The sequence below is a fragment of the Bremia lactucae genome, linkage group LG4, assembly GCF_004359215.1.
Source record: "Bremia lactucae strain SF5 linkage group LG4, whole genome shotgun sequence".
Taxonomy (NCBI): Eukaryota; Oomycota; class Peronosporomycetes; order Peronosporales; family Peronosporaceae; genus Bremia; species Bremia lactucae.
Genome location: NC_090613.1, coordinates 6,546,485 through 6,560,576, shown reverse-complemented (window position 1 = coordinate 6,560,576; position 14,092 = coordinate 6,546,485). Strand labels below are relative to the sequence as shown.

The window sequence follows — 14,092 nt, the reverse complement described above, 5'->3', positions numbered from 1 at the left end:
CAAATTCTTTTGAGGTTGCTAGATCAGTAGGGCGTTGCGTCCGTACTGACCCCGACCGTTTTTAGCAGTCCGCCTCGCTGTTGCGATTTCTCAACAATGTCGGACCCGCGACCATTGCCCCTTTTGGCATTCGGTCCATAATTACGTTCAGAACCTCTCCGTACTGGGCGTGGAGCACTACTCTCATGAGCGTAGTGTCCTAACTTTTGACAGCGATTGCATTGCTGCAATCGATTGTTGTTCGAAAAGCAAGGTTTCTCGCTTTCGACATAAGAGAGATCAATAAGTTTGGACCTCCTGGTTCGTGTCGTCTTGGAGGACGATATACTGACGAACTAGCTTGAGACAGGCTCAAGCTAAAGTCCTCCTGTTCCGCAACGGATATTGCTTCTTTAGGCGTATCCAGTTCCAAGCGGAACATGTGAGTCTTATGGGACCATCCGTAAGACCTTGCATAAACTTCGTAATCAACGTGTGTTCATGAACTGGGTTGTTCGTGATACAACTAGCTAAGAGTCGTATATGCTGGGCATAAGCGTGAACATCACGCTTGCATTGCTTGAGTTTCAGAAGCTCTGATCGAGCCCTGAACTCAGCCCTAGGGGATTCACATGTCTGTTTGAGCCGGGCTTTAATAGCCTATAGCGACCCAAAGACAATGGGTCGCGCAGCTAAAGGCCTAGTGCCCAAGTTTTGAACTGACCTGCCAAATTTGACAGAGCAAATGCGACTTGCATTTGCTCGTCGACGACGTGACGAGCCCTTATGGCATCGTCCAACACGACAAACCATCTTAAGAGGGAGTCTTCTTCGACTTGCCTATAATAAGTTATGTCTATCTTTAAGGTGTCGGGACGACGCGTGTGCGTCATTCCCAATACAGGGGTTTGTACCTGTTGTAACCTCTATAGCTCTACCTGTTAAGAGCCTTGCTGATTAAGCAAGGCTACCTTTTCCTTCGCCTCGTCAAGTTCATGTTGTATGAACTTGGCGATGGCTGAATGGAGGGCATCTCTATCCAAACCGGACAGCATGGCCAAGATGGCATCATTCCAAACGGTTGTACTCATTCGGTCGACCGCACTTTTTTCTACTAAAAGTCTTATCTGTCTTTCTCTTTGCGCTCGTCCAGCGCTAACTGGACCGCGGAGAAAGAAGATATAATGGTCGATATCTACCAATGGATTAGCTTTTAGAATATTACCATGTAAAGTAATATTCTCAAAATATTACCATGTAAAGTAATATTCTCAAGATATTATTTCCCTTTTAGATAATACATTAGTTACCAATTTTTAAAGTGTTAATTTCATGTAACGATACACCCCGTTACATTGCGAACCAAGTTTCGTGAAGTCTCAAAATATGCTTGCTGGCCTGCTAACCAAAGCACTTTAGCTCTTCGAGTGTATAAGTCTAACGCCAAAGCAGGTCTACTGTGATAGTTATTCCTATTCATCGTGACCCTCACATGAGGAGTGTGAAAATGTTTGGGTTTGCATTTTGTGTTATTTAGACTCTTGGGAGTACTGATGGTCACAGGCCACTTCCAGGCCACATACCCTGGAATGAATAAAATTTAATAGTAAGGTATATTTCTACAATCCTGCTAAGAACGATTCGCTACTTTTAAGTAATCATACAGCGTATGACTTGAATAAAGGATCGCCGTGCTTTGACAATTGAAATCCCCGAAAGCTAAATCTAAATCACTTGAGGAGTTACTGTCGTCCGATAAACTTGCTTGACGGCATTGCTGCAACACTTGATTTTCGAGCTTATCAAGCAAGCAAATCCGTTAAAGGATGAATTACACGCAACCTGATGACTTCTACAAAAAAAGGTATCCAGCCTCCTACTATATTCCGACTCCCATAACAAGCCTTATTCATATTATATCTTTGTCAGTGTGAGGTCGTTCATGCTAGTCCGGGTTGGCGACACTTGACGTACATTGCAATAACGTTACGAAGTTTTATTCGAAATCGTGTATGACGAATGAAGGCAAAAGTGCGATTTTGATTTATTCAATCAGAATTGCATCAATGCTGAACAACTTACGCCAAAGCGGCACCGATAAGATGTTCTCCATCATCGCTGCTATCGTCATCGCCATCATCATCATCATCGTCATCATCATCATCATCTTCGTCATTATCAATTGAATCGTCATTAGAATCATCATATGACTGATTTCCTTCGAGCCCTAAAGTTGCGTCTTCAACAACTTCTGGGCCTAAAACAGCTTCAACAGACTCGACGCAACTACTAGGGGCCAATACAGCCTTAAGAATAGCAGGATTCTTTGATCCTTCTTTCGCAGCCTCTTGCTGAGTCATCAGCGCAAACGGGGGACGTCGCAGACACCGGCGTTTGTTAAACCACCGCCGCAGCTGTGTCATATTGACGTCCACCAGTTGTTTCGTTAAATCGCGTAGTGGCGAAGCATTCAACTGAGCCAGGTAATTTTCCATTTCTTCTTGGGAAGGTTTATATTTCTGTTGAAACCAGGCTTCAAGTGCCGTCAGCTGGTCCATAGAAAACTTCATGGGACGCGAAACACGCCCCTTCCTCTCTCGGGCACGCGGCTTAGATGGCCGCGATGCTGACTTCATCTTTTTATTCGGTAGCTCGCCAGACAAAAGGAGAGAGGAGTCACCATCCAACCCTATTTTGCCACTCTCGAATAAATTTGATTTCATTAAAATTCTCCCTCGCCCACTTGACGCTGTGCTTAACGTTGGGCTTGCTGGTGCAGATAGTGGAGCATCGTCATCAGCATTTTGTTCGACTGCGGCTCGGCGATTCATCCCTAAGCTTTCCAAAAGTGCAACTGTAGCTTTGCGTAGCAACGTCGGCTTCGTATACACCTTCAAAATCAGCTTAAGGTCGGCTTCAAGACCTGAGCGTACGTCGGGCTCAATTTTCATAGCTCGCAGCAGATCAACTACTTGCTGCAGCCCGTTCGTAACAATACTTGTCTTTGGCTTTTCCAACAGACTGCGCAATCGATTTTGTAGCGCCATTACTTCCAGCAATGTAGCGTGCTTCACCAAATAAATGTCATCTAGGTCTGATTCCTGTGTTCGCTGCCGCTTGTTACGATCGTTATTGTTGCCCTGCTGCTCGGCAGTCGTCGGCACAGAAAACGAAGCTGCAATACAGGATTGAACATTATTCGGTCGCGTAAAAGTATTGACAGCTGCATCAGCAAGATAACTTTGAGCACGCACGCGATCCACCTCCTTAACCAATTCATTTGGGTCTACCGAGGCGCGCAGCTGAGTAATCCTCTGCTCTAAGCGCAGGTCAATCTCTTCTTCTGCTGCTTGGGAATCGTGGCCCGCCTCCACCGCAAGCTTTACATAACGCATCCGTTCACGATAGCGACGACGTTTAAACCAATCTCGTACGTGAGTTAGTGACAGTCCACCCACTTGAAATGGATTCGCGTATGGCCGGTAATTGAGAATAGTGCGCATAAGCGTGAGTTCATCAAGTAGTGGACTAGGATATGAGTAGTACCATTCCTGTAGTTTCTGCACTTGTAGCGGCATATAAAGACGTCCAAAGGCCGAGGACGAGCGGCCACGCTCTTGTGCAATAGCTGTAGCCGTCGCAGCAGCCGCGCTGGCTTGCATTGCCGCCTCCATGGCTTGAACAGTGCCTTTTTCTAGTGAAACTTTCGATACTAAATTAGCCTCTCCCTCCATGCTGGTGGCCTGAATAATCTCCGCCATCTCTCGAAGCCGAACCATGGCTGCTTCCACTTTAGCAAGCACGCGATCCGTTTGCTCTTCAGCAGCTTCGTCCACCATAAGTGTATTGGGCTTCTCAGTAGTCACATCGGCTGACCTACCTATGATTTCAGCCGATTTGCGTAGAGGTAGCATGGCCATGGCCATTCCACACAAGCAACTGGCACTACTTTGGCTCGGCCCGTTCCTCAATCGCTGGCGGGATTCAGCACGGGTCTCAGCCAGACTCTTGATCTCCAATAGTACGTTGTCGCAGCCGGAAAGTAAATGCGAGGTCTTAGCCGTAATGCTTTTATTGTATGTCTTACCAGCTTCCAGCGACTCGCGTATCAGCTTGGCCACAAGCTCAACGGCCGGATTTATGTCCACGTCTTGCCAGGCTGCGTGTTCCAGCTGCTCGTCTTCCGAGTCCTCGTTATCGCTTAATCCTCCGTCCTCAGCTTCTGCGGCCACAGCTACACTAGTCGGTAAAGCATTTGCTAAAGGCTCCTCCTTGCAGATAAAGTCCATATTCATGGCGCTCATTATTCGGGTAACAAGCCACCTGTCGGCTCTTTGATATTAATGAGTAAATGTCATCAAAGTATTTTCAAGCAACATTACTAGGCTGGTGCAACACACGATATTGCTGTCATGCTGGAGCAAGTATGTGCTCTAGAAGGCCATAGCGAGCGCGCGTGGCACGTTAGCTGGCGATTCGACGGCAAATTAATAGCGTCCACTAGTGGAGATCGCACAATACGTCTGTGGTCAGTCAAAAGCAATGGTTCTTGGGAGTGCGTTGGAATTCTCGAGGACGCACAGGGGCGCACCATCCGAGCATGCGAATGGTTCGTACAGTTCATACCTAGCCGCGTAAATAAATGGCTCATTTTTCACTATGCAGGTCGCCTGATGGTCGCTATTTGGCTTCTGTAAGCTTCGATGGGACGACTGTAATCTGGGAGAAGCAAGGCACCTCGTACGAGGTCATTTCGAGTCTTGAGGGCCATGAGAGCGAAGTTAAAAGTGTGGCTTGGAGCCCTTCTGGCGCTTATCTGGCCACGTGTAGCCGTGACAAGAGCGTCTGGATTTGGGAGGCTGATGCCGATACTGATTTCGAGTGCATATCGGTTCTACACGGCCATTTGCAGGATGTAAAGTTCGTGGCTTGGCATCCGACTGAGGAGCTTCTCGTCTCAACCAGCTATGATGACACCATTCGTATTTGGGCCGAAAATGATGACGACTGGTATTGCAAAGAGACGCTAGTGGGCCATACCTCAACAGTGTGGGGCGTTGCGCTAAGCCCTCTCGGCACACAGATGGCGTCTGCGTCTGACGACACTAGCGTCATCGTCTGGCAGTACGATCCATCCAGCAAGAGTGTAAACGAAGATGGAAGGTACGCAGCCATTTATCAGCGCGTTAATATATTCATTCCAATTTTATTGCTTTCTTGAATCTTTCACAGCTCAAGGCAGTGGAAGCAGGCGTTCACACTACCAAAATGTCACGAGCGCACCATCTTCAGTGTCGACTGGTCCAGTGAAGGCGACTATTTGGTAACCGGGGCATCCGACAATGCTATTCGCGTGTTTAAAGGCAAGCCAGAGGGCCAAATCACTTCGTTTGAGCTTGTAGTCGACCAGAAGATGGCTCATACCAGTGACGTCAACTGCGTACGGTGGAGTCCGCAGCTATTGGAGAGGAACGGCAATAAAATGCTTTTGCTCGCGTCGGCGGGTGATGACGCTCTCGTTCGGATCTGGACCATGATTGTTCCGTTTTAATCACATATGCTGCAGCACTTGGTCATTTTACAAAGTGTATGTATACTGACGTTCGCCATCGCTTACCGATCTTTATTCAAGAAGGTTCGAATGGATGGTCGTCAATTGGTGAATGAATATTGGATGGCGACTTCTGCGAAAAGGGTAGATAAAAGTAACGAAACAGGAAGCCATACTTTGAAAGGCCGATGCCGAGAAAGATTCAATTGGAAACAGCTTTCTTTCTTAAGGTATTGTAGTGAAAGCTAAGGAAAAAAAATATTCTTCGCAATCGGAACAGGCAATAATTTAAGCAGATTTATGCCATCGTCCATATTACAGTGACAGTAGAAACAGAACTGTTTTTGACGGTATAATCGGTTTTCGAAATGATGGGATGAGTAGGAGCTTTGATTCCGGCAAAATTTGCACGTGACAATTTCACCTTACGTTTGTAGGCCTTGCGATTTTAAACTTTGAAAAAGAGGTCTTTGTCAAGATTTGCGTCGCGATTTCGCATACTTAGAACTTGCAAATTGAATTTAAAAGCGGCTCTTTGATAAGATTTGACTTGCAATTTTGCGTACATTCCCGTTTAGTGTGAAATGCCAAGCAAGATTTACTTGTTGTTTATAATACTTTGCCTTGACAATAAAAATTGAACTTTTTTAATTAGTTGAGAATATTGCAAAAAAGGCATATAGAGCTTTTCGAAAAATGTGTTTGAAATAGTCAAACTGTAACGGGGTGTATCGTTACATGGAATTAACACTTAAAGGTTGTTAATTAATAAATTATCTAAAAGGTAGAGAATCTTTGGAGAATATTTACGTAGTAATATTCGGAAAGCTTATCCATTGGTAGATATAGGCCATTATACCTTCTTGCTCCGCAGTCCAGTCAACGCTGGACGCGCGCAAAGAGCGAGACAGATAAGACTTTATTACATGTTTTGTATTAGTACATAATTAAGTTAATATTAAAAATACAGAAACAGAAGAACTTAATTAAATTAAATACACTTTAATTTTAAAGCATGTGTTTTAAAGATATCTTCTTCTGCACTAACTAGTGTACATGAAGTGTCGTGAGGCACCACTCGCACTGAAGCAGTGCGAAGTGGACTTGTACTGAAGCAGTGCGAAGTGGATTTGTACTGAAGCAGTACAAGTCGGCAGTGCCCCATTACAACCCATCCGTAAGACATTGCATGAACACCGTAATCAACGAGTGTTCATGAACTGGGTTGTTTGTGATACAACTTGCTAAGAGTCGTATATGCTGGGCATAATCGTCAACATCACGCTTGCATTGCTTGAGTTTCAGAAGCTCTGATCGAGCCCTGAACTCAGCCAAAGGCGGTTCAAACGTCTGTTTGAGCCGAGCTTTAATAGCCTATAGCGACCTAAAGACATATGGGTCTCGCAACTTAGAACCTAGTGCCCAAGTTTTGGCACGACCAGCGAAATTTGACTGAGCAAATGCGACTTGCATTTGCTTGTCGACGATGTGACGAGCCCTTATGGCATCGTCCAACTCGACAAACCATCTTAAGAGGGAGTCTTCTTCGACTCCCGTATACTTAGAGATGTCAATTTTAAGGTTTCATGACGACGCGTGTGCGTCATCTTAGGTTCAGGGGTCTGTACCTGTTGTAACCTCAACAGTTCTGCCTGTTGGGAGCATTGCTGACAAAGCAAGGCTACCTTCTCCTTCGCCTCGTCAAGTTCATGTTGTATGAACTTAGCGATGGCTGAATGGAGGGCATCTCTGTCCAAACCGGACAGCACGGCCAAGCTGGCATCGTTCCCTACGGTCGAACTTTTTCGTTCGACCACACTCGTTTCTATGTCACTTAGAAAGGAGTAGCTATTACGCGAAACATGATGCGTATTTCGATTATCATCTAACATGTCCATGTAAGATGATAGAACTGTAGTCCTTGGACGGACAACCAAGTGCTACCATCCCGTAAAGACCCACCTGTTCCGCTTGGAACTGGATACTCTTGAAGAAGCAATATCCATAGCGGAACAGGAGGTCTTTAGTTTGAGACAGCTCAAAATAGCTCGTCATCATATCGTCCTCCAAGACGACATGAACTGTGAGGTCCAGAATCTATTGACCTCTCTTATGTCGAAAGCGAGAAACCTCGCTTTTCGAACAAAAAGTGATTGCAGAAATGCCATCGCTGTCGAAAATTAGGACACTACGCTCATGAGTGTAGTGCCCCACGCCCAGCACCGAAAGGTACTGAACGTAATTTTGGACCGTATGCCAAAAAGAGCAACGGTCGCGGGTCCGAGGTTGTTGCGAAATCGCAACAGCGAGGCGGACCGCCAAAAAACGGTCGGGGTCAGTAGGGGCGTAACGCCCTACTGATCCAGCAACCTCAAGAGAATTTGCAAATCTCTTGACTAAAGTTGCTCCAGACACACAATCATTATGTGTCGTCGCGGATCCGACGTTGTTGCGAAATCGCAACAGCGAGGCGGACCGCCAAAAAACGGTCGGGGTCAGTAGGGGGCGTAACGCCCTACTGATCCAGCAACCTCAAGAGAATTTGCAAATCTCTTGACTAAAGTTGCTCCAGACACACAATCATTATGTGTCCCTCATCACCTTGAAGTTAAAAGTGACAAAGATTTGTCACTTAGAGCCCTAGTGGACTGCGGAGCGTAGAATAACTTTATTCGTCGCCAGCCACTAGAGGGTCGTAGGCTCAAATATGTTGAGCGCGACATCCCTCCAACGAGGATGACGATGCGTCTAGCGACAGGCGCATCGATAACAGTAATGAAACGCGTAGTGAAATTTCACTACACGTTAAAAGATTAACAGTACGATGATGATTTCATACTAGTGGACTTGGATGAAAAATTTGATGTCATCCAAGGTCTACCCTGGCTCAGAAAAAATGCGCCAAGGATCAGATGGCAGCATCGATCCGTAAAGATGCCTGCCACTTGTTCATCAGATGGCCATCTGATCAGCGTTTTGGGTTTTCACAGGCGTGTGGATGTACTTCGAGTGAGTGTGATGGCCTCACTTGTGGTACGGTCGTAAGTACGAGTGCACAAGATCACAGTGTGATTACAAATCACATTGTGGAGTCAGCTGCCGGCGGCTGTGCGAATGCACAGGCAGCGCCAAAGGTCCGACACTCGAATAAGTCGAGTGGATTGAGACATGAATGTACGCCTAGTGGGCGACATTCAAGGAATATACTGATTGTCCAAAAGGGACAGCACGATGATCCTAGGTCGAGTAGAGAGTCGACCTTAGAGGACCCGACTGTGATAGTGCAATCACAGTCTAGAGACGTTAAAGGTATAGGTCCTCACGTACTTGACGTGAAATCTCCTCAAGTAGTTAGTGCTGAAGTGACTAGACTTCAGCATCCCGAGGGATTAATCCCTCGGCAGCCTGTGGTAAATCCCACCAAGAAACCGAGACATTGAATGTCTTGGTTAATGACGGATCAAGAGTAGGCGCTTTTACTCTTGATCTGAATGCACCTCCGGAGTTAACTTCGGAAATAGCTCAATTCCCAACCCTAGAACCCAAGCGGTTCTTGAGAGATCTGCATAGTGGAAGAATCAAGCAGACACCCACAGAGGATGAATACGTAACCGATATTCGGTCAGCGGTAATTTTTGCAGAGAGGGAACTGGTTCTCAGCAGCTCATCGATGGACGAAAGTGTCCTCGATATGAAGACTCGGATTGAGAGATATACTACTCAATCCTGGGAGTCACATAAGACGAATCCTTTATACAAGGATTTGATTGAATTCAGGGATGTATTCCCTGAACCAATTCCATGCGAGTTGCCTAAAGATAAAGGCACTCGACATGAGATCGAGCTCAAACCAGGCTCGAAGTACTGCGTCATGAAGCAGTGGCCACTGCCTCGTGAACAAGTACTTGCGATCGAAAATTCTTTATCGATTGATTAAAAGCGGGCCGTGTAAGGAAGTCAACCTCTCCACATGGCCCTCCGACCTTCTGTGTGCGAAAGGCCACACGAGGGTGGCGAATAGTGCCCGCATTCAATAAAATAAATGCTGCAACGGTACCGGCTCAAACGCCGATGCCTAGAAAAGACGTAATCATAGATGGTATGTCAAAGAGTACTATATTATCGTCTATGGATATGATGGATGGAATTTATCAGATCCTTATGCGTGAACGGGACAGCACTTCCAGTGGGTTGCTCTGGGAATGGCTAGCAATGCCACAGGGGCTAAGCAACGCCCCTGCAACATTCAACAAATGCGTAACGGATCTGTTGAGACCGGTGCGAGAATTCGCGCCATGTTATTTTGACAAAATATTCGTCCATAGCCGGGCCATGGACGGAAAGACGGACGTGGAAGCGCATAAAACTCACGTTTGTCAGGTTCTTATACTAATGCGAAAGCACAAGTTGTACGCAAATCTCAAGAAGTGCATATTCGCTGCAAGCGTAATACCACTGCCTGGCCCTTCATCCCGTGCCTCTTACAGGAAATAATATTTATAAAAGATAATATTTATGGAACGTTACAAAATATGTAGATTTTGCCAATATCTATTTTGTAAATACGCTGGTGTAGGTCAATTCACTCTCAAATTGTCCTCGTTACTTGTAGAATTTTTACAAAGAATTTGCCACGATAATGTCGAGTAGCTACAAGCAGAAAAAGATGAAGACGCTGGCTACGCGCAAAAAAACGCGCAAACGCCGCATAGATGATGGCATGGCACTCGATGATATCCCAGTTCACCTTCTCCAGCAACCAAGCACGCGCGACCCGCTTTGGAAAAAGCCATTGCTAGACGCTGTGGTGTCCAGCGCCATCAAAAGCAAACGACAAAAGAAGGCGGCAAAAAAAAGACGTAAACTTGCTAGGCACCAAAATGAAGGTGACAATGATCAGACCGATGTTGTTCAGCAGGAGGCATCTAGATGCGATGAAGAATTAATGGAGGTGTTGGACGAGAATCTCACCAGTGATGTTTCAAGTGAACTATCAAAGACGCCGTCGTTAGAGCTTTGCAGCTCACTGGATGATGTTGTAAATCAAGCAGCTTTAAAGCACGCGGAGATTCGCCTTCGAGACGGTCGGCAGAAGGCGCGAGTTCTGCTGCTTGTGGATACACGATCGATATTTAAGGTAATGAAAAAGAAGTTGAACATCCGTTCTGAGATGGTCAAAGCGAAGAGCAAACGAGGTGTGGGCTCTGGAAAGAAGCCTGAAATGGCCTTTAAGAACATTGGGCTCGTAAAGACGCCGTTGGACCGCTATAAGGGCGTTAACAAATCTGTGCTGGCGGGATACAAGAGCGGCAAGCTGTCAACCATTCTTGCCCAAGACTTGTCTTTTTACCCGTATATCGAATTTAAGGTGCAGCACGTGATATTCGTGGCCAAAGAGGCGGCTTCCGCAATTAATTTGGACCCCAAGTTGCTGCATAATGTCCAGCTACACCGTTATGTCATCAACGATTCGAACTCTCTGAAGCTGACATGAAGAGAATCCAAGGTTACGTCGTAAGCACTAAATTGAATGGATCAGGTTACGTATGTTTTATTTTTAATAGTTGGTGTGGATCACCTTCAGTTTTAAGCGACGCAAATAGATCGTTTACTTAATCTTACCCACTTTCGTTTGAGCGAGCGGATATAATGGCAGACGTAGGTGTTCCAGCTAATAGCGGGGACGTTCAACCCGCCACTTTACCCAGCCCCAGACCGGTGGTCTGGTCGAGTGACCTTAGTAAGACTGATTACTCGCTGCTGCTTGGACTCCCAGTGGGTTCGCTATTAGCGATTGTATTTGTGCTACGCGTGCTTTGGCGCCCCAAGTCAGGCCCTAAGTTCCGATTGCCGAAACAAGTGCCAACGTATGGTAGTGTTGGGATGGATGACGACAGCTATAAGTACGATGGCGACTCGAACGACCTTATTTACGCTGGTCAGGTTGCCGGTCGATACGATACGCGCTGGACGCGCACCTTTGATTTTGTATTCCTCGTGGGTATGATGCTCTTTGCTGCGTTTCTCACTGGATTCACGACGCTGATAGAGCCCGAGCTCTGGAACAACACAAGTTTTTGGTTTTATTTGCTGCCAAAAGTTCTCATTATGATGGGCGTATCCACTCTAGGAGGCATTATCTGTCGTTTCTTCTGCATCGTTGATGAGGCTGGGTACGTCATCACAGAGCGCAATTCAGCGTTTAAAGTCAATTACACAAGAAAGTTTCAGCTGCTTGCGGCATATCTCGTGCCGCTGCTGGTCAAACCTGACGAAGAGTCGTGCCCTGCTTGCAGTGGTCCGGTGGCACTGGCATGGGGGGATTTTGTGACTCTCTTGTGCTTCTTGCTTCTAATAAAACCTATTCGGGAGCGCTCGACGCTCTTTATGCTGCAATTCAATTCACTTGATCGACCGGAGGACCGACCGCATACGCTTAAGTGGATTGTAGCGGGAAATATCTTCCCAGGTCTCTTCGTACTGCTGTTCTTCCGCTGGCTATTCGCCCGGACGACGCAGTCTGACCTAGTCTTTATCCTCGTATTCGTGACTAGCATCGGTGACGGATTGGCAGAACCAATAGGCATTGCATTTGGGAAGCATAAATACTCGACAAGCACGTGCTGCTCCAAGCGTAAATACACGCGAAGCTTTGAAGGCTCCGCGTGTGTTTTCTTGGCCGGCATTGTCTTTCCAGCGCTTCAGTACACCAATTTTGAGACGCCAATGCAGCTGTGGCTAACTATGATCATTCTGCCATTTGTCGTGGCCTACGCAGAGGCTACAGCACCCCATACGATGGATGCCCCGGTTCTCATGGGAGCCACGGGGCTCGTGCTTTACACGATCATTCATATTTTTTGACCATCAAGTCAGCTACATTGCATATAAAAACCCTCAATTGGTGTGTTGCGAGAAATTGAGCTAGCGATTTATTAAACTATTGTATCGTGCTCTATTAGTTTTAATGATGTGGTACAGTCCCTCTTTCTATGCTACATAGATGACAACGCCTTCCTTTGGAATAGGCTCGGGTGGGACGTATTCTGTGGGTGCTGGAGGCTCAAAAGAATGTTTGCCCGCACAAAAACTCACAAGTGCAGCTACGTGCTCATCTCGAAAAGGAATAGCTGGCGAAGAGTCTTTCTGAAGCCACGGATGTTGCAGCGCCATCGCAGCAGGTGGACGCTCGCGTGGGTTAAGTACTAGCAAATATTCGATGAATTTCTTGGCCTGAGGAGATACCAACGGCTCGAGCTCGCTCGGATACTTAAACTCTCCCTTGATAATCTTGTCTTCTACTTGCGACATAAAGCGCGCATCGAATGGGTATTGCCCAAATAATAATATGTACGTGACAACTCCGAGTGACCAAAGGTCGATGGCACAGCCGTAGGATCCGTTCTTGTGAAACATCTCAGGAGCCATGTAGTGAGGAGTTCCATTCATACCCGTCATTTCAGTCCCACCGACAGTTCCCATGTGTGCCAAGCCAAAGTCAATGAGCAGCACACCACCGCGAAAATTCTCGGTCTTGCACAATATATTTTCTAGCTTCACGTCGCGGTGCGTAATTCCATTGAGGTGCAGATAGGCTAGGACACTCAATAACTGCCGAATAATTTCGGCCACGTCGCACTCACAAATTCGTGGGTTTCCTGACCTGCAGATTGCATTCAAAACCTCGCCACCCGTAGCTTTGTCCGTTACAATAACAAATTTATCTTCGTCTTCAAAGACCTTTCGCAAGCGGAGAATTCCAGGGTGCTTCACCCGTTTTAAAATAGCCAATTCTGACTGCAGCGCCTCAATGCGTTTGGGCGTCGATAGGTATTCCTTCCGTACAAACTTCACGGCTACCTCCTCGTCACATTTACGCTCTTCGCGCTCGCGCTGCTGTTGCTCGGCTAGAGTCTTTGCACGACTGCGGTAGTGCGGCCGCTTTTTCTTGGCTACAAAGACTTGACCAGTTTTGCCTTCTCCAATCTGGCGTAAAGTCTCATATGCGCTTTCAAACTTAAGCTCCTTTTTGTTATTACGACTAAAACCAAGCTGCGCGCTCGAGGAAGCTGGCTCATTATCGTCCTTGGTCGTCCCATGGCGGCTGAAGCAACTCAGGCAACGCAACATTCTTTATTGTTTTAAGTGTTCTTAATTTAAAAAACGTTTAGATGTCATCCAGATGACCATGACGTGGTGACGAAATAAAGTCACCAATTAGTAAAAAAACTACTTTATGAATAGCCACACACACTGTAACGGGGCACTACGACTTGTACTGTTTCAGTACAAGTCCACTTCAAACTGCTTCAGTTGTGAGTGGTGCCTTACGTTAGGTGACGTACACTGTACGTGCAGAGGAAGACTTCTCTTAAGACAAGTTAACTTAAGAAGGTAAAATGAATACTGTAATATTATAGTTAAGTGTCTCTTAATCTATCTTTGTAAATGCTGACTTAACTATAACCTAATACTAAACATGTAAATGAATTCTTATCTCTATCTTATCTTGTAACTCTCTTTGATTACTTCTACAGCTGATTAGTCTGCGGAATAAATAGA

The 14,092-nt window shown here is 46.2% G+C and overlaps 6 protein-coding genes across 6 annotated transcripts; 3 read left to right on the top strand and 3 right to left on the bottom strand.

The window, feature by feature from the left end:
- Positions 1-2,057: 2,057 nt before the first annotated feature.
- On the bottom strand, positions 2,058-4,283 carry CCR75_008228 (uncharacterized protein; the record flags this gene model as incomplete). The annotated part of the gene is made up of 1 exon (XM_067966282.1): positions 2,058-4,283. The coding sequence occupies one exon, from the start codon at positions 4,281-4,283 to the stop codon at positions 2,058-2,060; it is 2,226 nt and encodes a 741-aa protein (XP_067816536.1).
- A 108-nt stretch (positions 4,284-4,391) lies between these two features.
- On the top strand, positions 4,392-5,924 carry CCR75_008229 (uncharacterized protein; the record flags this gene model as incomplete). The annotated part of the gene is made up of 3 exons (XM_067966283.1): positions 4,392-4,588; positions 4,645-5,142; positions 5,212-5,924. The coding sequence occupies 3 exons, from the start codon at positions 4,392-4,394 to the stop codon at positions 5,528-5,530; spliced, it is 1,014 nt and encodes a 337-aa protein (XP_067816535.1). The 3' UTR covers positions 5,531-5,924.
- On the bottom strand, positions 4,945-5,154 carry CCR75_008230 (uncharacterized protein; the record flags this gene model as incomplete). The annotated part of the gene is made up of 1 exon (XM_067966284.1): positions 4,945-5,154. The coding sequence occupies one exon, from the start codon at positions 5,152-5,154 to the stop codon at positions 4,945-4,947; it is 210 nt and encodes a 69-aa protein (XP_067816976.1).
- Positions 5,925-10,169: 4,245 nt separating the features above from the next.
- Positions 10,170-11,024, top strand: CCR75_008231 (uncharacterized protein; the record flags this gene model as incomplete). The annotated part of the gene is made up of 1 exon (XM_067966285.1): positions 10,170-11,024. The coding sequence occupies one exon, from the start codon at positions 10,170-10,172 to the stop codon at positions 11,022-11,024; it is 855 nt and encodes a 284-aa protein (XP_067816977.1).
- A 155-nt stretch (positions 11,025-11,179) lies between these two features.
- CCR75_008232 (uncharacterized protein) lies at positions 11,180-12,394 on the top strand (the record flags this gene model as incomplete). The annotated part of the gene is made up of 1 exon (XM_067966286.1): positions 11,180-12,394. The coding sequence occupies one exon, from the start codon at positions 11,180-11,182 to the stop codon at positions 12,392-12,394; it is 1,215 nt and encodes a 404-aa protein (XP_067816978.1).
- Positions 12,395-12,520: 126 nt separating this feature from the next.
- On the bottom strand, positions 12,521-13,660 carry CCR75_008233 (uncharacterized protein; the record flags this gene model as incomplete). Its single annotated transcript, XM_067966287.1, has 1 exon — positions 12,521-13,660. One exon carries the CDS (start codon positions 13,658-13,660, stop codon positions 12,521-12,523), a length of 1,140 nt encoding a protein of 379 aa, XP_067816979.1.
- Positions 13,661-14,092: the final 432 nt, after the last annotated feature.